The sequence below is a fragment of the Capricornis sumatraensis genome, chromosome 3 (assembly GCF_032405125.1).
Source record: "Capricornis sumatraensis isolate serow.1 chromosome 3, serow.2, whole genome shotgun sequence".
Lineage (NCBI taxonomy): Eukaryota > Metazoa > Chordata > Mammalia > Artiodactyla > Bovidae > Capricornis > Capricornis sumatraensis.
In genome coordinates, this window is record NC_091071.1 from 17,058,463 (window position 1) to 17,084,811 (window position 26,349).

General features: G+C 54.7%; 1 protein-coding gene across 1 annotated transcript in view; it reads left to right on the top strand.

Moving 5' to 3' along the window:
- Positions 1-26,349, top strand: part of GTF3C1 (general transcription factor IIIC subunit 1) — a 79,005-nt gene that overhangs the window by 47,007 nt on the left and 5,649 nt on the right. The window contains exons 15-32 of the mRNA XM_068967027.1: positions 822-1,052; positions 1,296-1,441; positions 2,879-2,976; positions 3,457-3,553; positions 3,659-3,836; positions 7,159-7,300; positions 7,691-7,826; positions 8,553-8,634; positions 8,764-8,952; positions 10,682-10,836; positions 12,559-12,701; positions 14,279-14,360; positions 16,828-16,940; positions 18,751-18,813; positions 20,485-20,578; positions 22,964-23,136; positions 23,957-24,244; positions 24,865-25,124. Of these exons, the coding sequence (XP_068823128.1) occupies positions 822-1,052; positions 1,296-1,441; positions 2,879-2,976; positions 3,457-3,553; positions 3,659-3,836; positions 7,159-7,300; positions 7,691-7,826; positions 8,553-8,634; positions 8,764-8,952; positions 10,682-10,836; positions 12,559-12,701; positions 14,279-14,360; positions 16,828-16,940; positions 18,751-18,813; positions 20,485-20,578; positions 22,964-23,136; positions 23,957-24,244; positions 24,865-25,124 (2,670 nt within the window). The remainder of the gene's footprint in view (positions 1-821; positions 1,053-1,295; positions 1,442-2,878; positions 2,977-3,456; positions 3,554-3,658; positions 3,837-7,158; positions 7,301-7,690; positions 7,827-8,552; positions 8,635-8,763; positions 8,953-10,681; positions 10,837-12,558; positions 12,702-14,278; positions 14,361-16,827; positions 16,941-18,750; positions 18,814-20,484; positions 20,579-22,963; positions 23,137-23,956; positions 24,245-24,864; positions 25,125-26,349) is intronic.

A 26,349-nucleotide genomic window follows, 5' to 3' on the forward strand; every position in this document is an offset into this window, starting at 1 on the left:
TTGGGCCCCTTGTCCTCCCCGCCACATCGTCCTTGCTCTCACCTGTCTCTTCTCTCTGGGGCAAGTCAGGGAGCACTTGGTGTCAAAGAAATAAGCTCTTTAGAAGAACCTGATTTTGGAGTGTTTGCAGTCCCCGTGAGCCTTGAGCCTGTCCTGGAGGCCCCCCTTCCCCGCTCCCCGCGGTTCACCTCCTCGCTCCCCTCCTTCTTTTCTCTGCCCTGTCCCTTGGGTCTCCTGGCCCTTCCCCAGTATGCTGTGTGTGGGTGTGCGCTCAGTCGTGTCCGACTCTGAGAACCCATGGACTGTAGCTCGCCAGGCTTCTCTGTCCATGGGATTTCCCAGACAAGAATACTGGAGTGGGTTGCCATTTCCTCCTCCAGGGGATTTGACCCAGGGATCGAACCTGAGTCTCTTGAGCCTCCAGCGTTGGCGAGTGGGTTCTTTACCAGCAGAGCCACCAGGAAAGAAAGCTAGGCACATTGCATTCAGTCTGGGGTGTGTGTGCCCAGGTGTCTGCATGGCTCACTCCACCAACTCCAGGCCGCCCCCTGAGGTCTCACCCCGGGACCGTCCAGGCCTCTACGGAAGTATCGCCCTCCTCTCCCTTCCTTGCTTTATTTTCTGCATCAGCTGTTTCCATCCAGCGTGCTGTCTTAGGTAGTTTGCTGTCGTCTGTCGGCTAGAAAGTAAGTCCCATGAGGATGGAAGCATTCGCTGTCTCCCTGGCCCTTGGGATCCAGGGGCCCTCGGTCGTTTTGAATGAAGTGAACCGAAGGGAACCTGGGGTTTTCACGCACCACCCTCCTTCTTTCTCACCCCAGTTCCTGGACTGGGGCGCTCTCTAGGGTTTCTGCCCAAAATGCCTCGCCTGCGGGTGATCCACATGTTTCTGTGGTACCTGATCTACGGGCACCCTACCACGGTGGAGGAGCTGAGCTTCTCGGAAAGGAAGGCAGGAGTCCCGTCCTCCTCCAGGAGCGACCTGGAGGCCTCCTTCGATGCCGCACCCAAGGACACCTGGGAGGGCGAAGTGGAACTTGCCACAGAGACCGGTGAGATGCCCTGGGCTGGGATGTCACAGCAGGGTCCAGCGGGGAGTCATGGCAGCGCCTCATCCTTACGATCTGAACTGCCCCGGTCACTATACAGACATCACCCAGCCTTCCTGAGCCTCTGGGCCTCCTGCCCGATGGGGAGGGTTTTGCCCAAGTTTGTGGTGAGAGGGATCCAGGACCAGGGAGGAGAGAGCAGCACCGTGACCGGGAGTCTGGGGAGTGACCCCTGTCTTCTCCTAGTGTTCGTGGACGAAGCCTCGTGGAAGCGCTACGTCCCCCCCATCCCGGTCCACAAGGACTTCGGCTTCGGCTGGGCCCTGGTCAGCGACCTGCTTCTGTGCCTGCCCCTGTCCATCTTCACCCAGGTCGTGCAAGTCAGCTACAAGGTACGGCGACCCCCAGGCCGCTGCAGGGGCCGGTGCCGCAGCTCCATCCACACCTGGGATCTGCGCTCAGCTGTAGCTGGCTGGGTGACGGGTGGCTGGCCAGATAGACAGACAGATGGATTAAATAGGCAGGCAGGCAGAGTAGATTGTGGGGGTTGGATGGACGGTGGGTCAAGGGAAATATTTCAAAGACTAGTTCCTTCTAGATCAGTCAATAGACAGACAGTTGTGGTAGAGCAATAAAATGTTTTTACAAATTCGGTAAATACAGAAAAAAGGAAAGAACGGAAGTTACCATAGAAATGCCATAACTGTATCAGTCAGAGACATCGCCGCTCGTGTTATCTGTGTGTTTTCACCTAGTCTTTTTTTCCTATGCCACGTTTTTATGTACGTGAATGTGTGTATATATTTGAGAGCTTCCTTTTTAAAAAAAATAGTGAATTGAAATCATACTGTGTTTATTCTTTTATCATCTGTTCTTACCACTGAACAACATATTGTGTTTTCCACACCATTGTTTTAACTTGATATTAAGTAAATTCATAGTATTCCTTTTTAAAAAAAATAATTTATTTTAATTGAAGGCTAATTACTTTACAGTATTGTTACTGGTTTTTGCCATACATTTGCATGAATCAGCCACGGGTGTACATGTGTCCCCTGTCCCAAACCCCCCTCCCACCTCCCTCCATAGTATTCCTTTTAGGCACATACCCCGATTTATTTAACCAGTACTGTATTTTGGGGTATTTAAGTTCCAGTTTCTTGGTTTTGTAAATGACACGATGATGAATGCCTTTTAGTAGCTGTATTTGTGGGTAGCTCCTAAAATTTTTTCTCTAAGGGTAAGGATACAAGCAGAATCAATGGCTTTAAAGGCAATAAGCATCCTTTATCTTTTTTTTTTTTTTTAATTATTTATTTGGCTGCTCGGGGTCTTAGTTGTGACATGTGGGATCTAGTTCCCTGACCAGGAATCGAACCTGGGCCCCTGCTTTGGGAGCACTGAGTCTGAGCCTGGGCCCCTGCGTTGGGAGCACTGAGTCTTAGCCACTGGGCCCCTGCGTTGGGAGCACTGAGTCTTAGCTACTGGGCCACCAGGGAAGTCCCATCTTTCTTCCTTTTAAATATAAATAATACATTCCCCTGTGCTCCCCCAGGATTGTTTTAGCACTTTGTATGCCTACCAGCAGTGAGTGAGGCCACATGTTCGGTCCCCAGCAGTGTGGCAGAAGGGTGGGAGGGGCGGGGTGTCAGGGCTGAGAGAGCGATGTGGGAGGTGGGGGGATGCGGAGGAGGGTCCATGTCCCCACGGGGCAGATGACCCAGCTCAGCGAGACCTCAGCCCAGAACATAGCGTGGAGTGTTCTTTCACGACTCTTGGAACTCGCCCTGGCCTCAAGGGTGAGCTGAGCCCTGAAAATCCCCTCTTAGGTGGACCACCTCGAGGAGTTTCTGAGCGACCCCCTGAAGAAGCACACGCTGATCCGCTTTCTTCCCAGGTCCATCCGGCAGCAGCTTCTGTACAAGAGGTGAGGTCCTTGCAGTCACTCGGGGCAGCTGAGGGTCCCGACAGGCCCCTCCAAATTAGGCTTCTGAGTAACGGTTGACCCAGAAAAGGAAAGGTTTCTGCTTTTTCCAGGTTGTAGAGACCCCAGGTTATTAATTTTGCCACTCTGTCCTTCTACGTAAAGCACAGTGGCAATTGCAGTGTGGGCTGGGACATTTTAGCCCTTGATTGCAAGGTTCTTTTAAAAGTAAAATCTGCTGATAAAGACTGTAGGTGATGAAGTGGGTTTTCCTTTTGTTATTTTTGATCTTAAGCCCCCCGTATAGAAGCAGTGCCCCACTGCCCTGGGTGGTGATGGGCCGGGGGTCCTGGGTCTCAGCTCAGTGCAGGCCCGAAGCCTGCCTTCAAGGTCCCACAGGTAGAAGAGGGGAGAAGTAGCGACCCTCACTCCCATCCGACCCCCTGATAATGACTGAACGCCTGCCACCCCCTCTACCTGCAGACGTTTCATTTTCTCTGTGGTGGAGAACCTTCAGAGGCTCTGCTTCATGGGGCTGCTCCAGTTCGGCCCTACGGAGAAGTTTCAGGATAAAGATCAGGTAAACGGCCTTCACCCCCAGTGGAAGGTGGCTGGTCCTGAGCATTTCCGACACTAACCCGACTCAGAGGTGGCCCCCCCTCGCCATCTGCTGTCTCCCTTGTAGGTCTTTGTCTACTTGAAGAAGAACGTGGGCATCGTGGACACCACCACCTGTGACCCCCATTACAACGTGGCCCGCAGCAGCCGGCCCTTCGAGAGGCGTTCTTACGTCCTGAACTCAATGCAGGATGTGGAGAACTACTGGTTCGATCTGCAGTGCGTCTGCCTCAACACCCCGCTAGGTACCAGCCGTCTTTACGGGACTCCCTGGGTACCCTCCTTTCTGTGGAGTTAGAGCTGGAAAGAAACCGCCTGCTGGTTTTCAGACTGTCCCCCAGAGGCCTGGAGTGTCCAGGAAGCTCCCTTAGAGAGGAATGTGGTGGACCTTACCTGGGAGGGGCCCCAGCCCCCCCCCACCCCCCCCCCGCCATTGAGCCGACGCAGCTCCACCTCTGTCTTCATTCACTGGGCTCGTTGAGCAGGTGTTTACTGACCACCGTGTGTGTGCTTTCCCGTACACCCATCACACAGCAGCGGGACTTGTGGTCTCTTGGGGAAGACACACAGCACAGAGATCCAGAGTGCGTTAAGTGCTGGGGAGGAAACGCACCGGGTGTCGGATCGAGGGTATTTTCGTAGGCTGGTGAGGAAGCAGCCTTTCTGAGCAGGAGAGTTTGAGCTGAGTTCTAAAGGATGAGGCCGAGCCAGCATGACCAGAGCTGAGAAGCAGAATCGGCCAGTATATGTGGAGGGAGAGTGGCCACTGGGATGGAGAAGCAGAGACTCGGGGGCCTTGCAGGAGAACTTGCAAACTTCCAAACTTGCAGGAGACTTTGGCTTTATTCTCGGAGCAGCGAGAATCCATTGGTGGTTGTAAGTCAAGATCTCATGTCTTTCAAAGCTGCCCTGGCCGCTGTGTGGACCATAGGCTGAGAGGCACCAGAGCAGGGGCAGGGAGGCCCAGCTGGGGACTGTGACTTGGGTCCTCTGGTGACAGTGAAGGACAGAGGACAGGTGGGAAGGTCTGGAGGAGGAACTGACCAGACTGCCCATTGCTTGCGTGACTTGGGCTTTGTGTTAGGCGTTGACTTGCATCGTCTTCTCTGTCTGGCACATCCTGACCTATGTTCACCTTGCAGATAGCCACCCCCTACTTCAAGCATTCTCTCTCCGAGAAAGCTTTCCCAGCATCTTTGCTGTCATCTGATGTCATTCTGGGAATCCCTTGAGCACAGGAGATTTGGCATTCATCCCCAGCGTGTTTCAAAGTGCCTAATACACAGGCAACATCCTGAACATGTTTATAAGAATGAATGGAGGGTTTGTAGAAGGTGATAGAACCGCCAGTCTGGTGCTCTTTCCTCTAAGCCAGTTTTCCTCGGGTCCTGTCTTGCCACTTCTCCCAAGGAGAAGAAGGATGCTGCATTCCGTTCGCACCTGGGAGAGGACTTCTGTCTTCCTCCTGTCACAGCGCCTGAAGATCAAGGTCACACTTTGATTTTTGCAAAGCAGGAGCCACACGTGTACTGTGTTGATGTGTGCTCAGTCGTGTCAGACTCTTTGCAACCCCACAAACTGTAGCCCGCCAGGCTCCTCTGTCCACAGGATTTGACAGGCAAGAACACTGGAGTGGGTTGCCATTTCCTTCTCCAGGAGATCTTCCTGACTAAGGGATTGAACCTGCACTTCCTGCATTGGCAGGTGGATTCTTTTCTGCTGAGCCACCAGGAAAGCTTGTGATTTGCGTAGAACTGTTTAATGCTAAGAGGCTAACGAGCACTTGTATAGATCATTTAATGGGTCCAGACAAATGTTAGAAACAGTGTGTTTTGTAGACTCCTCTGGCAGCAGCAATGAGCTAGGCTTTTAGCATTGCAGATTTTAAAGTGCCCTAATTCCCCTGCATTTTATACTAGATAAAAATTTGCGAACCAGTATGTTATTTGCACCGGAGTCTTTCAGGCTTGACAGCGGGTGAATTTCCATCCCTTTTTGTGTTCTTGAGTTGAAATTTGGAGGCTTATTGAGTTTGATAATCAGACATTGACTGTCCCTTCAATCAACAAACATCTACGGGGGTCGGGGGGGTTCTGCCCCACAGACTGAGGGGAAGCATCAAATAATAAGATGTGGGCATCCTACAGGGTGGGGCTCGCAGAGCGTGAGTGCACCGGCAGCTCTGGGGAAGCGCGTTGAAATGCGGGTTATTGGGCGCCGTCCGGGGACTTGGGCTCAGCAGTCCTGGGGGTGGCCTAAGTCTGCGTCTCCAACAGGCAGCTTGGTGGTGCCAGGCAAGACATTACCTGAGGTCCTCTTAGGTTCTCAGTCCATTCAGATGCATGACCCTGGGTGAGCTCTTTGGAGCCTCCTGAGCCTCAGTTTCTTCATTTCTAATCTGGGAACGCCACCGCCACCGCCTTGTGGAGCTGAGGGGAGGCTTGAACCGGACGCTTCACATGAAGCTCTGGCTGAGAGATGCCTGGCATGTGGCGTGGGCTCTGCCTGTTGCCCCTTGCCACCAGCCAGGCTGAAGTCTCCAGCTGACCATGTTGCAGGAGGCTCTGTGATAGTCTGCAGATTATCATAACCTTCCCTGGCCTCACTCAGGCAATTCTTTTAATTAATTAATTGGTTATTTATGGCTGCGCTGGATCTTCATTGCTATGCCTGGGCTTTCTCTAGTTGCGGAGAGCGGACTTCTCATTGCAGTGGCTTCTTTTATTGCGGAGCACGGGCTGTAGAGCGCAGGCTCAGCAGTTGTGACACGCCGGCTTCATTGTCCTGTGGCACGTGGGATCTTCCTGGACCGGGGATCAAACCTAGGTCCCCTGCATTGGCAGGCGGATTCTGAACCACTAGACCACGAGGGAAGCCCCTCAAGCAAAGGTTTTAGTCATGTTTCACATTTCTTTGCAAGAAGTGCAGTTTGCTTAACTTCTCTCAGCAAATGCGTCTCTGCAGAGGGCACTCAGGAATTATGGTGAAGAGACAGCGAGTGTACCTCGGAGCTGTGTGGCCATGTTTGTTGTTGTTTAGCCGCTCAGTTGTATCCCACACTTTGCAACCCCAGGGGCTGTAGCCCGCCAGGCTCCTCTGTCCGTGGGATTCTTCAGGCAAGGATACTTTACTGGGGTGGGTTACCATTTCCTCCTCCAGGGTATCTTCCCAACCCAGGGATCAAACTTGTGTTTCCTGCATTGGCAGGCAGATTCTTTACCACTGAGCCCCTGGGTAAGCCCAGGCCTGTGGCATGTGGCTCTTGGGGCCTCCACCAGGAAGAAAGAAGGCCTGGGGTTTCTCTGCTTGCCTGCTCACCTTCCCGCCTTTATAGAATCCAGGCTGTGTGCAGTCTCTTTTCTCAGTTTCACCCACCAGCCTTAACTCTTTCTTCTGCTCCCCCGCGACATGATGACGTAAGACGTTTTGTGCAAAGAGGTCCACCGGTTTCAGCCCCTCTCCCCTGGTGAAGATCCTAGTCCCAGAAAGGGAATTCACTCCTCTTGCCACCTAGCGGCAGACCTTGGCAGAAAGGTGTCATCAGCGGGGCTCGTGTCTCTCTCCTAGGCGTGGTGCGCTGCCCACGCGCCCGGAAGAGCAGCGGCCCAGACCAGGGCAGCGATGAGGAGGGCAGAATGCAGAAGGAGCAGGAGAACGCCATGGACAAGTACACGCTGGAGCGCAAGTGTGCCATGATGGAGTATACCACGTGCGTCCCACCCGTCCCCGAGTGCAGAGCCGCGGGGGGCTCGCCCTGCAGGCTGTGGGCCCCCCCACCCCAGTCAGGCTCCCTGTCGGGCCTGGAGGCCTGAGTCCCTGCTGTGGGGCTGTGAGTGGGTGGCCGTGGCTCACTCTGGCCCCAGCCATGAGGCAGCTGCCCCCCCCCCCCACATTGTCAAAAACTAAAAAGAACCAGTTGCTGAAGTTCAAAAACTGGGATTTTTACATAAAAATCTGGATTTTTGACAAGTTCTTTACTGCTACCTGTCAGGTGTCTTTGTGGGAAGCTAGCAGTTGCCGTACATGCCCGTACCCACTCCACAGGCTCTCTTCCCAGTTCCCAAGGAGGCTCGGTGTCTGTTTATTTCCCGACTCCCAGGGGCAGCCGCGAGGTCGTGGATGAAGGCATCATCCCCGGAGACGGCCTGGGAGCCGCGGGGCTCGACTCCAGCTTCTACGCACACTTGAAGCGCAATTGGATCTGGACCAGCTACATCATGGACAAGGCCAAAAAGGTGGGCGTCCGTCCTAGGACCATCACACCCCCTCCCCGGCCATCGCTACTCACCTGCCTCTGCCTTCCCTGGCTCACAGATTTTGTTTTTACGATTTCCTTCCTCTGGTACCGTTTTCGGCGGCCCTGGGTCTTGGTTGCTGTGTGCGGGCTTCCTCCAGTTGTGGGAGAGGGGGCTGATCTCCGTTGCAGCGCTCAGGCTTCTCGTTACGGTGGCTCCTGTCCGTTGTGGGGCACAGGCTCCAGGCCACTCGGGCCTCTGTAGTTGGGGCGCACAGGCTTAGCTGACCCGCGGCATGTGGGGTCTTAACAGACCGTCGAACCCATGTCCGCTGCATTGGCCGGTGGACTGTTAGCCACTAAACCACCAGGAAAGTCCCAGCTCACAGTTTTTGAATTGGCCAAACCAAAATTGACCAGAGACACAAGTAATTGCATCCGTAAGTACTGAAGGTACAGTGGGACTTTGTAAATATCTGCCTGACTTTCTTTTTTCTTTCCCCCCATGGATGCTAATTTATTCTTCGATGAGTACAAGTATTCCTTTTAAAAAGAAAGAAAGGGAAGTCTAAGAGGTCACACAAGATGGGGGGGGGGTGTTCCATGGGAAGGTGGCGGTCCCTGCGCCGCCTCTTCATCAGGGACTCAACACTCCCCACTGGCTGCACTGGGTTCCTGGGGGCCCAGTGAAGCTCACACTTCATCCAGTGCCACCCTTGTCTTTCAGGAGACCACCACATCGGAGAACGGGCTCACGATGAGGCTGCAGACGTTTCTGTCTAAGCGCCCGATGCCTCTTGGGGCTGGAGGTACGTGGGCCAGGACCTCGGCAGAAACGGACGCGGGGCCGGCTTGGGCCGGTGGGACCCCTGCGCCGCGCCTTGTTCCAGCCTTTACGGGGGCCTTCTGCAATGCCAGGCTCCTTTGCTTGTTTCCAGGCAACGGCAGGTTGACAGTCTGGGGAGATGCTCGAGCCGGATCAGGGCTCTGTGCCGACAGAGACGAGCACGTCGAGGTGGAGCGAGAGCCCACGCTGGAGCGGAACCAGAAAGTGAAGGGTGGGAAAAGCCAGAAGCGCAAACGGCTGAAGAAGGACCCAGGGAAGAAGATCAAGAGGAAGAAGAAAGGTTTGGTGATGATCATTTGTGTTTGTGAGGCTCGCCTTTGCCCGGCATGAGTGCTGCCCTCAGACTCCGGTTCACCCTCTCCGCTTGCAGCGCTAACTGTGTGTGGTTGTGTTTTGTTTTCCAAGCCCAGCCTGTTGGCCGAGAGGGCCTTGAACTTTCTACACATCTCCCCCTGCTTTCTCCATCACGGTAGTATATAGAGCCATTTCAGTTAGTGATTGCCTCTGTTCACATTTTTAATTTCATCTCAACTGGGAAAAAAAACCTTGGCAAAAGTCCTTAGCCAAGTCCTCATCACAGCCGGTTCAAATCCTGTTATTCTCTTGGTTCATCTTTTAACATCGGCATTTGTGCTCAGGGCAAAGTTTGAAGTTGTGTTTGTAAATCAGAGGGAGCTTGGGAGTTGCTTAAGCCTGAGGGATCTCTCTGGATCTCGTGAACCCCTTGTGCACAGTGCCTGTTCGATTCCCATTTTGAATTCTTAATTCGGGCATCACTTATAGTGAAGGAGGGCAGCGAGGAGACCAGTGTCCAGGTTTTCAGCCACTTTATGTCATTTCAGTGGACTGTGCATTTTAACAACGATCTGATAGCTTTAGCTGTTTCAGCTGAGAGCAGAATGCTTTAACACGAACCCATTTTTAGTGATTTACTCGGCTGGTGCTCATAACAAATAGCCTCGCATCAGCTGAAATGGCCCCCTCCGTTCAGCCTGTCCAGATATGTGTAAGATCAAATTGGCTTGAAAAGACCTGAATTCACTGCAAAGCAAAATCCGATGGTGGTGTTGCTTTGAATGCAAATGATCTTGCCCACTTTCCTCCTGCTCTCATTTGAAATATGCTCACTAAGCAAACAGTCTTTTAGAATTGGCGGTAGCATATGGCATCTGCCTTTGGAACTCCTGCCAGTGTTTCCCAGCAGGGAGGGGAGCGGAGGGTGGAGCCTGGGGAAACCCAGTGGTTTTAGAGCTCAGGGTTCCCATCCTAACTGCTGCTTCCTAGGATTTTTGACTTCAGGCAAGGTGCTGGGTCTCTGTGCATGTCAGATTCCTCACCTGCCAAATGGGGATAATAGTTGTATCCTTCTCCTACCGTGGTTGTCAAGTATTATTTTAATTGTAAGTGAATATATGTAAAAAGCTTAAGCCAGTGTTTGGCACCCAGTAAATATTCCATAATGTTTGTGGTTGATATTACTTAGATAACCGCTCCTTTGCACCAGGCGCTGCGCTGGGTGTGTTTTAGTGGTCTGGGTCAGTCCTGAAGTTATTTAGCCCTGGACAGTGGGCCTTGTTATCCCCCTGCTGCACCAGCGTGTACACAGCATCTCTCAGGTCGCAGAGCAGGGAATGGTGGGGTCCCACTTACCTGGAGAGCACACCCCGAGCAGATTCCTTCAGAGGGCTTCTGAAGGAGGCGAGGCACCTTTAGAGGGCTCATTGCTTCCGAGGGAAAGATTGGAGATGGGGAGATAACCGGCTGCATCAGGCTGCCCAGCCTGTCACCATGAAATCTGACCAAAGAGAAATGATGAAAGGGGTTAAAAAAAAAAATCTGTCCCATTGGGTTGAGTCTTTTGTGGCTAATTGACGTGACTTCCCACTTGATGAGATCCTGATAACTGACACCTTGATCCAGGCCCATCCACTGGGTAGGGACCCTTCCGCTCTCTGGAGTAACAGCTCTCAAACAGTTGTTCAAAGCCCCCTCTGCTATCCCCACCTTAGAAGAGCTCCCGGAAGACAAGAACAAAAGGCGTTACCATGACGAGGCGGACCAGAGCGCCCTGCAGAGGATGACACGGCTACGGGTCACCTGGTCGCTGCAGGAGGACGGGCTGCTCATGCTCTGTCGGATCGCCAGCAACGTCCTCAACACCAAGGTGCGCCCCCCCATCCCACTCGCCTCTCCACCCCACCCCAGCTTCCAGCCCGCTGACTGTGAGTCCCCCTCGTCTGGGAGGCTCTTGCTCTTCTGACCCACACAGGGAGGAGCGTGGCCCTGGGACCACTCATCCCATCTACTCCACTCGGCCCGTGGGAGAAGCGTCTCCCAGAATCTTCCCAGTGAACCCCACGCTCACCTTTGCACCTCTCTTTTCAGCCTTCAGCTCACACATCTGTGTCTTTGCCTGGCTGCACACCACACAGCTCGGGCTTCCCTGGTGGCTCAGATGATACACAACCCGCCTGCCAGTGCAGGAGACGCGGGTTTGATCTCTGGGTTGGGAAGATCCCCTGGAGAAGGAAACGGCAACCCACTCCAGTATTCTCGGCTAGGAGATCCCATGGTCGGAGTAGCCTGGCGGGCTACAGTCCATGAGGTCGCAGAGTCAGACGTGACTTAGTAAACAGCAACAGCAAACAATGGCACACAGCTGAGAGCTGCGCTCGCTGTCTCTTCTCGGGATTCTGTCCCTTCCCTGCTCCCCGCCTCCCATCCTCAGCTGCCTGGAATAGTCCTGTTTATCTTTCATTTACTGCTTATCATCTCTGGAAAGGCACCATTGATCCTGCGGAAAGGAAGTGTTTACTGCGGTCTCACTCTGCCCCTTTCATGTCACGCTGCTCCTCTGGCTTCTGGCCCCTCTTGGCCCACTGGAGTGGCTGCTTCTAGAGGCAGAGGCTTCTTACTCATTTGTGTAGCTATGGCCCCAGGTTCATGCCTGGGTTCATGCCCCACCTTCCAGCCACACCAAGGCCAGTGTCCCATCAGGCTGGTCCATAGAAGCCCCCAGGAGTGTGGGCTCCACCAGCCTCCCGTCCGGGACCCCTGCAGGTAGTAACACCACCAGGCGGAGCGGGTGAGGCAGCTTCACAGCAGAGTCAGTATTTCCTGTCTTTCTGCGTACCGGCCAAAGAAACCCACCCAGAGGCCGTGTGTCCTGGTTGCTCTCTGCCTTTAATTTAAGCTCAATAAACCCCTTTGCTTGATCATTTTCCCAGGTTTTCTTACCCCTTTATGCATTCCTAAATTCCATCACGGCCCATTCTGCTGGGAGGAACCTGATGGCGTGTTGCTGTCCCTCATGCCTGGCCCTTGTCTCATCACGGTGATGATGGGAGAGGCCTGCACGGGCCCTCCTCTCACTCACTTCAGCTCACACCAGACTCCCCAGCCCCCTCATGCTCAGGCACTAAGAAAAAACCTTGTCATCACACCCTTTCTTCGCCTGGGCTCTGCCTTCCTGCGTGTGTTCCAAGAGGGGTCCTGAGCCCGGGACTCGACGTGTTCTGTTTCCATCAATGTGACTGCAGGTGCCACACACACCATTTCTGAGCACAGCCCTCCACAACCATGTCACAGACCTCCTGACTTTCCCTAACATTGCTTTCCAGTCAGTGCTGCCCAGCACCCTCCAGGCACCTCCGTTAGTCGCCAAGAGACGCTTCCCACTGGATGTTGAGGGTTTGTCTGACTCCTCTCTTCCCAGCCCCCACTCAGGGCCAGGCCCGTGGTCAGTACCCAGTAACTGTGGCCGAGTTTTGTGTGTCCGCTGAGGGAAGAGGCTGCACGGGCCGACTCCCCTCCCTCACACTAGTAGTGACCCATGCCATGGGCTCCAGGGCCACTGACCTCCCGTCTCGGCTTGTGTCTGATCCAGGTGAAGGGCCCGTTCGTCCCCTGGCAGGTCGTGCGGGACATCCTGCACTCGACCTTGGAAGAGTCTCTGGATAAAACCTCCCTGTCGGTCGGACGAAGAGCTCGCTACATAATCAAAAACCCACAAGCCTATCTGAACTACAAGTAAGCCGCTTTTGAACTTCCGGAACTCCCCGTCCAGGGTGTCCCCAGGCTTCTCGCTTGTTCTTTCCTCTGTTTTCATCCCATCTGCTTAGGAGTCGGCTGTAGAATCCAGGTGGATAGAGTCTGAGTCTTCCAGGAGCACATCAGATGTGTTTTGGAGGCTGTTAGTGAGGTGGTCCTTGATCCGGGGGGCCAGGTGTGATTCCGGGCACCCGCATGCATCAGGTGTTGTTTAGACTTCAGGATGCCTTGTGAAGCTAGAGCTGTTCTCCAGAGTTGCGGCCAGCAGGACGGTGGGGCCAGGAGGGGACCCGAGCAGGGTTGGGAGAAACCGCTTCTACCAGCTGATGCCCATGCTGTGGGTCAGTGAGAGAGCTTGGCTCCAGGTTGATCCCAAACCCTGGGCTGCGTGCAGTCAGCCGGCTTGGAGGGAAGGCACCCAGCCCTGATCATGGAGGAGATTCAGCTCTTCTGGGCTTCTGGGTCTCAGCACTGCTGACACATGGAGCCGGATCATTTGTGTGGGGCATCCTATGCTCTGTGGGATGTTTAACAGCATCCGTGTCTAGGCACCAGTAGCAACCCCCCTTCCCCAGCTGTGACAATGAAAAGCCTGACGAGAACTACAGGGTTAGGCACACCAGGGGGCCTTCCTGTGTGAAGCCACTTGCCCAGCACGTGGAATGCTCTTAAAATGTTCTGTCAGAAAGGGCTAGGATCCCCTGGTCCAAAGTCCTCTTTTTTTTTTTTTTCACAAAGTAGAAACAGGCCCATAGAGAGGATGGGCAGCTTGCTGGGTAACGGAGAGCTGCAGTGAGTGAGGTCTGGGGCTTGGGCTTTCTGCCCCTGCCTGGCGTTCTTCCTCTTGTCCTGCAGCAGCCAGGGCGGGGGGATGAGAGGGCTTGCAGGGCTTGGAGGCCTGAGTCTCCATCCTCACTGCAGTTCAGAGCCGTGGGGCCTGGGACGAGACACTTATCTCCTCAGAGGCTGTTTCCCCACCTGTGAGCAGGGCCATAGTAATAGTAACCACACCTGTTCCACCTGACCCTTGGCCTCTGTGTGACCTCGGGGGCAGGGGATCCCTGCAGCTCGCCAAGCCATGAAATGGAATGATAGCCTCTACCTTGCAAGCTCCTTATGAGGGTCAGAAGTGCCCAGCTCCCTGGTTGTCTTTCCCTCTGTTTCCTGGTGGGCAGATCAGGCTGTCCTGTCACCATGGAGATACGAAGATGGGTGTGGTGGACAAAAGGTGATGGAGGAACCCAAAGCTCTTAATACCAACCCCTGGGGCCTGTTCTTAAGTTTATGATACACTTCTACGTAGATCTTTCCCAGAGTCCTGGCCAAACCCCTGTGAGGGGCAGGAGGGTGGGAGCTTGGAGAAGCTGAGGTGTGAAGTGTAAGCAGTAACAGGCTGACCCGAAATCCTTCATTTTTGAAAGCTGTGTGATCACCCAGCAGGCACACAAGCTGGCCACACTCCATGATTAGCTGACACCAGCAGCGTTAGGAATCTTGGTTCTGTACGTGGGCATGGTTGCAGTGCCCAGACTTCCCTGTGGTCCTTTTGCCTGCAGGGTCTGCCTCGCCGAGGTGTACCAGGATAAGGCGCTTGTCGGGGAGTTCTTGAGTCGGAAAGGTGACTACGGAAACCCAAAGGTGGGTGCCATGCGGCAGCTGGAGCAGCCTGCCCTAAGGCAGGGGTTTCTAGGTTTCCAGACCCAGAGGTCTGGTCCTCTGGGTCCCATGGTGCCTCTGCTGGCCTTGCAGACCTGGGCTTTTCCCGTGCTCATCTGGGAAATTGACTTGTCAGGTTTTTGGCTGTGAACCTGTCTTGATCTGGCTCCAGCATCAGTTTTTTAAAGACGATTAGAATTTGGCTTGCCTCTTGGCAACGCTGCTGTGCCTTGGGTCTATTTTGTTAAGAAAGTAGGGCAGCTCTTCAGAAATTACAAACAGCTACACTTCCGGAACAGAGAAGGCAATGGCAACCCACTCCAGTACTCTTGCCTGGAAAATCCCATGGACGGAGGAGCCTGGTGGGCTGCAGTCCATGGGGTCGCTAAGAATCGGACACGACTGAGCGACTTCACTTTCACTTTCACCTTCATGCACTGGAGAAGGAAATGGCAACCCACTCCAGGGTTCTTGCCTGGAGAATCCCAGGGCCGGGGGAACCTGGTGGGCTGCTGTCTGTGGGGTCAGACAGAGTAGGACACGACTGAAGTGACTTAGCAGCAGCAGCAACAGACTTCCAGAAAGCTCATAGATAGGTGATGAGTTTTCTTTCTGAGTTTTCTGTGGGTAGGGCTGGGCAGGGACTGACCAGGAAGGAAGCTGTGTTTTCAGACCCAGACTCCCCTGCCACGTGACTCACAGTCTGCTTACCCCCAATTCGTTGAGCCGGCACTGGACTCTGCTGTGTGTGTGTCCAGCCTTGGCGCCAGCCGAGGCCAGTGAGTCAGGCAGAGAATTAAGTGGACACCGCAGAACAGAGCAGCCACCCCACCTGAGAGCACGGGCTGCTGAGGTCACAGGGGGAGAGTTAGGAGTGCTTCTGATGCAACCTAGACAGCATATTAGAAAGCAGAGACATTACTTTGTCAACAAAGGTCCATCTAGTCAAGGCTATGGTTTTTCCAGTGGTCATGTATGGATGTGAGAGTTGGACTGTGAAGAAAGCTGAGCACAGAAGAATTGATGCTTTTGAACTGTGGTGTTGGAGAAGACTCTTGAGAGTCCCTTGGACTGCAAGGAGATCCAACCAGTCCATTGTAAAGGAGATCAGTCCTGGGTGTTCATTGGAAGGACTGATGTTGAAGCTGAAACTCCAGTACTTTGGCCACCTGATGCAAAGAGCTGACTCATTTGCAAAGACCCTGATGCTGGGAAAGATTGAGGGTGGGAGGAGAAGGGGATGACAGAGGACGGGATGGTTGCGTGGCATCTCTGACTCAATGGACATGAGTCTGGGTAAACTCCGGGAGTCGGTGATGGACACGGAGGCCTGGTGTGCCGTGGTTCATGGGGTCGGCAAAGGGTTGGACACGACTGAGCGGCTGAACTGAACTGAATTGCCTGATGCAGGTGACCAAAGAAAAGCTAACACTGGGCTAAGCAGCCCGGAAGCAGGCTCTCCACATGGGTGCAGCAGAGCAGAAACGTCTTCAGGGTCCCAGGTTCATTCTGTCGCTCACTCCCCATCCCCGGGGGTCAGCTTTCCGTCTTTACGCTGGTCACCTCATGGCTGCCAGGTAGCTGTTGAAGCTGACATCTCACAACAGAGTCCCAAGGCAGGACGAAGTGGGGAGAGGGCCCTTGTGTCAAGGGAGGAGGGGACAGCCGTCTCCAGAAGATCCGTCCTGACTCACCCCTGAGGCTGGGCAGGATGCCTGCCCACTCCACATAGGGGCTGGCTCCACCACCCAGGAAGAATGGGATGAAGGAAGTAGGTGACCCGTCTGTTGTCACCTGGGGCCTTTTGGGTGTGTCACCCCTGAGCCCAGACCATAGAGACCAGGGACCAGCCGAGGAAAGGCAGAGAAGGTGGAGGGGCGAGGTGCCCTGTGGGAGGGCCGCATCGGGAAAGAGCCTGACCCTGCCCTGGAGCCCTGGGCGCCGGCTGGCAGGGTGACAGGCTGGGTTTGCCGGCCTCACCATGGAGGAGGAGTCGGAGGCCTGAGCCTGGGGTGGCGAGGCGGTGAGGGAGCACGCTGTGATCCGGGTCTGGTCTTGGATGGACGTGGGGTGGGTACAGAGGAGGAGGGGCTGGCTTGGGGCTCATGGCTGAATGTGGGAGTGGAGGCCGACGTGCCAGGTGAGTCGCAGAGGAGGGAGGGAGGTGATGAGGGGACACAGGCCTGCTGATGGAGGGATGTGTTTGCGGCTTGGGGGCAAGCGCTGGCGGTACAGGTGTAAGGCTCGCCACCTCCAGAGTGGTGAGCACCTGGCACCTTCCCGGTGGTCTCGGGGGCTGGGGAGAGGGCACAGGAGACAGCGTTTCTGTCTGGGTTTCTGGGGGTGCGCTGCCCCAGGTGTCTGCTCCAGGATTTTCCTCAGTGTGTCTTAGTGAAGCCTCCCTGCAAGGAGAAAGAGGGCTTAAGGTCTCACTCTCTCACGGCGACAGGTTTGTGCCAGCGAGTTTAAAGAATTTGTGGCGAAGCTTAGAGAGAAGTTCAGCTCAGCCCTAAAGAATCCAAACCTTGAAATCCCAGACACGCTCAAGGAGCTGTTTGCCAGGTAAGGCTCCTCCAGGAAGGTTCTGTGTGGCCTTGGGCAGGAGGGTGCGTCACAGTGACAGGTGTGTCCCCCACCAGCCGTTCACCTGGCCCAGCAGCGAACCCTGTGCTCCTCTGACTCTGCACCTCTCGTCTCCTCTCTGGGGGACTTGAAACTGGGGAGACACCGCCATCTCCTGCACCCCACGGGGCGCTCCCTTCCGTTCCAGTGCGGCCCCACTCTGGCTTACTCAGATATTGGAGTGCTTTTGTCAAGATTGAAACCTTGAAATGTACGAAGCTTCCCAAGGTCACGGTGCTAGTACGTCCCAGGCCAGGATTTGAACTTAGGTGGGTCTGACCCCAGAGCCCCTGCTCTTTCCAGCTCTACCCCTGGGCACCTGGAGAGGAACCCGCTTGAGCTTCCCAGAACCTGTGCAGTTTTAAAATCGTGAGTGCTGTTGAACCAGGCCTGTTTCTGCTGCCTCATCCGGACATGAATCCCTTCTCACCATTCTCATCAGCATAGTCCCTGTGGCCACTGTATTTCCAAATTTCTTCCTCTAGAGACGACGTCCATCTGTCAGGTCCCACTGTGAGCCATGTGGTACCTCTGCAGCCAGCCCTCTGTGTTTCGGTTGGGGGTCTCATCCTTTCATTCACCCAGCAGGTAGTTCGTGTCATGCCCGCCATGTGCTAAGGCCAAGGAGCGCTCTGTAGTCACTTACAGATTTTGCTTTTGCTGCAAACTCTTATCCAGAACTCCTAAGTGGTGTGGCTTCTCTTCACTCATGAAGGTGTTTCAGGCAGCCTGTTTACCTACTTGTAATTTCTGTCCTCGCATGTTTTTAATAAACACATGGGCCAACTTTTAGTTATTAAGGAAGACAAAGATTTGTAAAGGTGAGTTCATGACCCATCTAGAGGAAAGAAAAAAAGTTCCAGCTGTAACAGCTGACCACTAGATTTGATCTTGAGCATTCTGGAAAGCAAAGTAAAAGAGAAAAATGGTCCCAAATATTTTCTCGTTTGACTAAAACCAGTTCACATTCTTCTGAAAAGGTGTTTTGTCTTATTGCTAAATTTTAGGAAGAATTTACTATTGCAAGGATGAATTTTGACTTTAGTGTTATAGAAACCAAAGACGTGGCTTACAAATAAATGACCAAGGGTTTTTTGGTAGAGTTCTATGGTTTATTTTTATATTTATTTGCTTGGTCCAAACACAGTGAGACAGTATTACATGGACCTTGGGGGGACTTCACTGGCAGCCCCGTAGTTGAGGCTCCACGCTTCCAACACAGGGCGCGCAGGTTCCATCCCCAGTTGGGGAATTAAGATGCCACATGCCACATGGTGTGGCCCCCAAAATTTTTTTTAATTTAAAAATTGCATGGAGCTCAGAAAAACAGATGGGGAGATAACGTGTAACACGATCACCTAATACAGCACCTCCCCTGTGAGGTTATTTATTCCCAGGCTCCTTTCTCTGCTTGTTGGTCATCGTGATGAGCCCACAGCTGTCTTCCTCCTCTGGTAACAGTTAACAGTCACTGCCTGCAAGTTAACATATCTCCTTATTGCCTCTAGATGGTCAGTGATCGAGCATTCCTCATTTCCCTGACCCTCGTTCTTACAACACGCTCATTCATTGGGCAGAACGCAGTGTTTTCTCATTTTAATTTACACGTATGAGTTTGAATTTTAGGGAGTTTACCAATTATTGTTTTCCAGTGTTTAGGCGATCGGTAGCCATCTCACTCGAGCATCGCCTTGGCTCAGGAAGGTCGGCTGGGTTCCCTTGACAAGCGCTTCTTCTGTTTCCTACGCAGGTACCGAGTTTTGGTGATTGGAGACAGAAAAGATCAGACCATGAAAGAGGATGAACTTAAGAGGCAAGTACTGGCAGGCCCGAAGCTCTCCAGGGGCTCAGTGCTAAGGAGGCTGCCTGCCAGGGCAGGAGACTCCGGTTTGATCCCTGGGCCGGGAAGATCCCCTGGAGAAGGGCACGGCAACCCACTCCAGTACTCTTGCCTGGAGAATCCCATGGACAGAGGAGCCTGGTGGCCACAGTCCACAGGGTCACAGAGTGGCCGTGACTGAGGGACTAAAGACCAGCAGCAACCGACAGGCCCGGCGCCCTTTGCCTGCAGCCTCCCTGGGTTGCCTGCAGCCTGGCTCGGGGATCGGCTAGGGCCCAATCTAGTCTGGCGCCTCTTTCTGGAAATCCAGTGTTATTGGAACACAGCCTCGCCCGTTCCATGTGTGGTCGGCGCTGCTTTCAGGTGGAACGTCAGAGCTGAGGGGCTGCAGCGGAAACCATGGGGCCCATGGAGACTAAATTATGTGGCCCTTCATGGGAAAAGCAGGCCGACCCCTCACCTCGCCTGTCACCAGCCCTGCCTGAGGACGGGTTGGAGAAGGGGTATGAACTCCTAGCCCATGAACTTCCCAAGGAAAGGTCAGGTTAGAAAACTCAGACTTTTCTTTCCATCTTGGATAATCAATATTTGATTTTTAGCTCTGTATTGAGTGAAAAGCCTATTCTCATTGGAGAAACAGTTGTTTAAAATTGGATGAAAAATATACATGGCTGAATCCCTTTGCTGTTTACCTATCACAGCATTGCTAATTGACTATGTCGTTCTTGTTCAGTCGGTAAATCGTGTCCAACTCTTACCAGCCCCACGGACTGCAGCATGCCAGGCTTCTCTGTGCTTCACCATCTCCCCGAGTTTGCTCAAACTCATGTCCATTGAGTTGATGATGCCATCCAACCATCTCATCCTATACTCCAATAAAAAGTAAAAAGTTTAAAAAATAATATAAACAAACTTGGGTTAAAAAAAAAAAAAGAAGCAGTAACCACCCATGTTTGTTGTTATGAAAACCTGTTCCTAGGTTGTCACCCCTTACCCACTAGAATAAAACTTTTTCCCTTCGAAAATGGACCAGTCAGTAAGGGGTAAAAACCACCGTTCATTCCTTTTATTTGGGTTTATGACTAGTGGGAACATTTGTATCACTGTCAGGAGATTGGAAAGATTTTTTGAGGTGGAATCTACCAGCAGGATGAGCGGTGGCTCGTGGCCCGGGGACTCACATGGCCCTGTCCGCTCCCCCTTGTCTCGCGTGGCCTGTGGGCTCACGTGGCCCCCCATTTCACGTGGCCCTGTTGCACCCACCCCCCATCTCATGTGGCCCTGTCGCCCTCCTGCCCCCCATCTCATGTGGCCCTGTTGCCCCCGCCCCCATCTCACGTGGCCCTGTTGCCCCCCATCTCACGTGGCCCTATTGCCCCCCTTCATCTCATGTGGCCCTGTTTCCCCTGCCCCCCATCTCACGTGGCCCTGTCGCCCCCCCGCCCCCATCTCACGTGGCCCTGTTGCCCCTGCCCCCCATCTCTCGTGGCCGTCACTCCCCACCCCCATCTCACGTGGCCCTGTTGCTCCCGCCCCCAATCTCACATGGCCCTGTCGCCCCCCGCCCCCCATCTCACATGGCCCTGTCGCCCCCCGCCCCCCATCTCACGTGGCCTTGTCGCCCACCCCGCCCGTCTCTTGCAGCGTGGACGACATCCACTTCCTGGTGCTCCAGAACCTGATCCAGAGCACGCTGGCCCTCTCGGACAGACAGATGGAGATCTGCCAGTCATTCCAGGTGGGTGTTGGGGATACAGCTTGGCAGCAGCGTCCCAGGACTTGGGGCCCTTCCCAGGCTGGGGGCCCATGGGGTTTCTCCTCCTTCTCTTCTTACCTGTGAGGTCTCAGGGCCCTGATTGCCCCCCGAGGCTCCAGCCAAAGCGTCATTCATCTTTGTTTGTTTGTTTGGTTTTGCCACATGGCTAGCGGGATTTAGTAGTTCCCTGACCAAGGACTGAACCTGGGCCACTGCAGTGAAAGGGCTGAGTCCTCATCACTGGGCTGCCAGGGAAGACCACCCCCCCCACCCCGCCCATTCACTGAAGTATGGGCACAGGATCTGGTGACCTCCAAAATCCCTCCCAGGGCTGAGGTTTTGAATCTAACGTTGAAGGCAGCCGATTAGGCAGAAGGAGAAATGAGCCGTGGCAGAAGAGCTGAGAAGCTAACTGGGCTGCATAGCGTATCTTTTCAGTTATAGTGGACAAGCGCCAGCGTATTCTGATTATTATAAAATGTCACCCGGTGGGAAAGCTGCCTTTCTGCGGGCATTGAGTCTTATACATCTCCTGAAAGCATACTAGAAGTGGGATGCTGCTTGGATCGTAGCTGAATGAGGATGAAGGAGAAGGCAGGTCTCCTTAACCCTGCGCTGAGCCTGGGAAAGGGGTGGGATTAGTACTTTATAGGTGTGAAAACTTGGCTCAGAGAAGTTAAAAAGCCTATGACCAAGATCCCAGGGCTCGTTCATCAGACCTGAGTCTGTGTGGCTCCGAGGCCCCAGCGGAGAGGAGTCTGCTCCCCGAGCCCGTGCTTGCTTCTCCCTTTTTCTGGCTGTGCTGGGTCGTCATTGCTACGTGGCTTTTCTCTAGTTGCAGTGAGCATGCTGCTCACTGCAGCGGCCTCTCGTTGCGGAGCACAGGCTCCAGGATGCCTGGGCTTCAGTAGTTGGCTGCGCGTGGGCCCAGTCCTTGTGGCTCCCGGGCCCTGGAGCACAGGCTCAACAGTGGGGGCTCACGGGCTTAGTTGCTCTGAAGCGTGTGAAATCTTCCCGGACCAGGGATCAAACCCGTGTCTCCTGCATTACCCCTGAGCCACCAGAGAGGCCCTTCTCTTGTTTTTAATGATAACAAAAGTGCATTCCAAGTAGAGTTTATCTACGTTTGTATTTAATCTTGCAACCTAAAACTCAGCTCCTACAGCTTACATGACCAAGTCAAGCCAGTTTGGAACCTGAAGGAAGAAGTTAGAGAACAAAGGGCTGGTGGTGTTTCTTATCCCGCTGATGTGTTTAGATGGGTGCTGTCCCAAACTTTAGGGTGTCTCAGAGTCAACTGGAGAGCTCTTATAGCACATGGACCCCAGGTCCCACCCCAGAGACCGTAGACCGGAGTGGAGGGGGCAGGATCCTGACAAGCTCTTCTGCCCGGTAGGAGTTAGAGCTGGCACAACCTCAGGGGTGGGTCCAACCACCTGTTACACGAGAAAATCCAGCCCCCAGGGTACAGCAGGAGCCTGGTCCCCGCGTCCCAGTGGGGCCTTGTCCCAGCCTCCCTTTTCCTTCCTCCAACTCTATTTCCAGGTGGCTCTTGGACTATAACCATAGTGCCAAAGGGCTGTCACTCTCCCTGACTTTCCCAGGGCATGGAAAGACATGAGAGAGGGCACCTGACCCCAAGCAGGACACAGAACCTTTCTCCGGGGACCCCCACCCGTGGCAGCAAGGAGTGGGAGGTCACAGGAATGAGGTTAGGGAATTCTTTGAGGGTCCAGTGTCAGAACTGGGTGGTCCCCTGGCAGAGGGAAGCCACCAGGGCTTTGGAGGCAGGGAAGGACATGTGGTCCGATGTAGGCATAAAAGGGCTACATTGCCTGCCGTGCAGAGCGGTCAGAGGTGGGGGCAGGGAGCCCCAGGTAGAAGCCGGAAGAGCAGGCAGTCACAGGCAGAAGCAACGTGGCATGACCCAGACAGATGGTGGCTATAGGTGGCACAGCCTGGATGCTTCTGGAACATACTCAGAGTAGATCAGCCCCAGCAGATCTGCCAATGGCTCAGGTGGGAGCTGAAGGATACCCGGTATCAGAGATGATTCTGCGTCGGCTCCCAGCGTCCATACATCCAGAGAAGTAGGCGCCCGCCTTTTCCGCCTGCCTGTCCTCTGCACTCTCTAAGGGGATGTGCTGGTGGGTCAAGGTTGACCATGGGGCTGTGGGCTTCTTCTGGGCTCTCCCTCACTGCACCCCAAGTGTCCGTTCTGGCCTCGCAGCCTCTCCCGACCCCTGCCCCCCCTCATCAGCAGCCTTCCTCCATGGATGATCAGCCATGGCGTCTGTGTATCCATTTCCCATCCCCATGCCCTGCTGGCTGGAGAACCCCACTCACGCCTGGCCTGCTGTGTTGCAGACCTTCCGCCTGTACCGGGACTACAAGGAACAGGTCCTGGTGAAGGCCTTCGTGGACTACCAGCGGAGGAGCCTAGTCAACCGGCGCCGGGTCAACCACACGCTGGGCCCCAAGAAAAACCGAGCTCTGCCCTTCGCACCCATGTCCTACCAATTGTCCCAGGCCTACCACAGGTGAGCAGGGAGGGCGGGGCCTGTCAGCGGAGGGAGCGCAGGTGAGCGGAAGTGACGGGTGTCCCTCTTCATCAGCGGGCAGGGCAGCCTGGGCCCTTTGTGGCCTCTTGTGCGAGACCCAGCCTCCAGGACCAGGTTTCTCATCAGCACCCGTCCTTCCTTGTTTGGGAATAAGGTTCATGCCGGCGGTCTCTCATAAGGGGGCATTTACCAGTTTTGCTGGTAGTTTGTTTCCTTTTTTCGCATCAAGTTGGGTGAAATGAGTGTCCAACGATTAGACCGGCTAAAAGTGCACCCTCCTGGTTGGGTGTGATCTCAGTCCCTAGTCCCACGGCTCAGAGCTGTACCAGGCCGCCTGCCCCGTGGGCTGACACACTTCCTTTGGAAGCCATCGTGTTCAGACCTGGTTTGTGGCTCGTAAGCAAGAGGGTGTTGTTGCAAGGAACGAAAGCCACCCCTCTGAACAGAGGCGAGGGCTTGTGTGCCGGCGCCGAGTGGAAACAGACTGAACACACGAGGGGTCCAGGGCTCGCCGTGTAAAGGTGATGACACAACGCATGTTCACCTTCCCCAGTTCAGCACCGAGGGGCCGAGAGCGTTGGCTCGGGTGAAGAGTCACAGCGCCTCCTTGAAGGCGCCCCGGGGAGCGGCCTCACTGAACCTGCAGTGCAGCGCCTTAGTCTGAGATGGAAAGAGGGCTTCCAGGGAGAAGCCAGCGTGCTCAGCGTGGGCGGCTGGTTGGAAGCGCCCACAGCCTGTCCACCCCCAGGCCTCCGGCACCCCAGCTCAGAAAGGCCCTGCCCTTCTCGTCCTGTCTTAGGATTTTCACGTGGCGGTTTCCGAGCACTGTCTGCACAGAATCGTTCCAGTTCTTCAGCAGACTCCTGGCTGCGGGCAAGCGGGACCAGGCCGATCACTTCTCCTTCAAAGACCAGAACTGTGGCGAGCCCGCGAGCGACCTGGTGGCGTTCTCTTTGGACGGCCCGGGAGGAAACTGCGTGACTGCCCTGATCCTTTTCTCCCTGGGCCTTGTTTCTGTGGATGTCAGGATCCCAGAACAGATCGTCGTGGTGGACAGCTCCATGGTGGAGAACGAGGTCATTAAGAGGTGAGGGCCATAGGCACCGTCACTTGCCCTCAGGCTGGGTGTCTGCCGTTTTCTTTGCTTACTCATTCTCATTTTTATTCACTCAACAAACACATTTCTCTGCCTTGTGCTTGGCATCATGTGGCCCAAGACAGCAGGGTCTCGGCAGTGGTTCCCAGGAGCTCACGGGTCTGTGAACCAGGAATTCCAGTGCAGTGCCTCCTGATGGTGCCTCTAGGCACCAGGGGAACCCCAGGAGGGGTTGGGTAGGCTGGGCCAAAGAAAAGGGCCTAGAACAGTGTGGCCAGGAGGGATGGGGAGGCAGAGAAGAGGGACCATTCCTTGAGGGCTTGAGAGCTGAAATGGGGTTTAGTGGACAAATGGGTATCTTTTGGACAGAAACCTGGAAGGGTTTCCAGGCAGAAGGACCAGCCCTTGCAAAGACACAGGTGTAGGGAGTGGGGAGGGGAGTGTGGGAAGGTGGACGAGGCGGGTAATCTGGACGCCAGTCCGTGCTGACCTGACCTCAGCCAGACGCCATGGGGCGTCCAGGGCCAGAGCATCACTCCCTGAGGGGGCAGCCGGACCAGCAGAGAAGGCCCTGCTGGGCTCCAGCACCCAAGTCCATTGTCTGCTCCCAGCCTAGGCAAGGACAGCACCTTGGAAGAGGACGAGGACGAAGAGGAAGACCTGGACGAAGGCTCGGGGGCCAAGCGCCGGAGCATCGAGGTGAAAGCCCACCAGGCCTCCCACACCAACTACCTGCTGATGAAGGGCTACTGTGTCCCCGGCATCGTCAGCAACCGCAACCTCAACCCCAACGACAACATTGTGGTGAACTCCTGCCTGGTCAAGTTCCGCCTGCGCTGCACCCCGAAGCCCACCAGGCTCGTGCTCGTGGGTGAGCGCTGCCCCCGCCCACCCCAAGGCCCAGACCCCCAGCTCGTGGCCAGGCTCCCAGGGCTGCCTGGGGAAGCCACCACTGACCCAGCCAAAGGGAAAAGCAAAGGAAAACCCCTCCTGTCCTTAGCAGCCGACCCGGGGCGAGGAGGGCAGTGGAGGGTGGGCATGCGGCCCGAGTTGCCTGCTTGTTTGCGGGGAGCCCTGGGCTGTGTGTACTGTGGTTAGCGCTCAGCAGGGTCTTTTTTACTTAAGTCTTTTGACCCCTTGCTGTGAAAGCTGAGTATTCATTACCTCTTATCTCCTTTTTTTCCAATTTTTACACATTTTTGAGTTCTTGTATTGATTGCCTCTGAAACGTTAATGACTTCCTTTCACCTCCATTTCCCGCACCCTCGGTATCAGGCAGTCTCTCCTCGCTGCACATATAATGAGAATGCTAGGGCCTCGTCCCTGCCCTTCTCACCCTTCCCTTTCCCAGCCCGTCTGACTCGCCTTCATTTTCACTAGTTGAGGAGTTTACTCTTCTGTAGCTGGGTGGTTTATTTTTGGCTGCACTGCGTCTGCATTGCTCGGTGCAGGCTTTCTCTGGTTGTGGTGCTGCGGCTCCTCGTTGTGGTGGCGTCTCTTGTTGCAGAGCACAGGCTCCAGGGTACAGGCTCAGGAGCTGAGGTGCACAGGCTTAGCTGCTCCACAGCACGTGGAATTCACCTGGACCAGGGATCGAACCCGTGTCCCCTGCATTGGCAGGCAGATTCTTATCCACTGGACCGCCATCTAGTTTCATAACCACAATCAGTATCCCACACTGTGTAGGGAGCTTGGCCTGGGCGAAAATGTGGCAACCTGAGGCTTGTGGTCTTAGCAGAGATACCTTATCCAGGAAGTACCAGAAACCAGCCCTGGCAGGTGTGAGCAAAAGTGGGGATTTATGGAGAAGTCCCAGGGTATCTCAGAGGGTCTCAGAAGCCGTGAACATGTGAGCATCAGGAAGGGTGGGCCCGAGGCAGCCAGAGTGGAGGACCGCCCCCCCTGCTCCTTCAGAGCTCCTGGGCTCTGTTCTGAGGCCCCAGCACCCCCTTTTCCCCTTCACTGTGAGTTGTGAGCAGGAGAACCAATGGCCCAAGGGATCAAGTTGGCTGCAGTCAAGGGCCCAGAGGCATGTATCAGGAACCTGACTGCCAGGGGCCCAGCCGTGTCCACCCAGAAAGCGACCCCTTGACTTT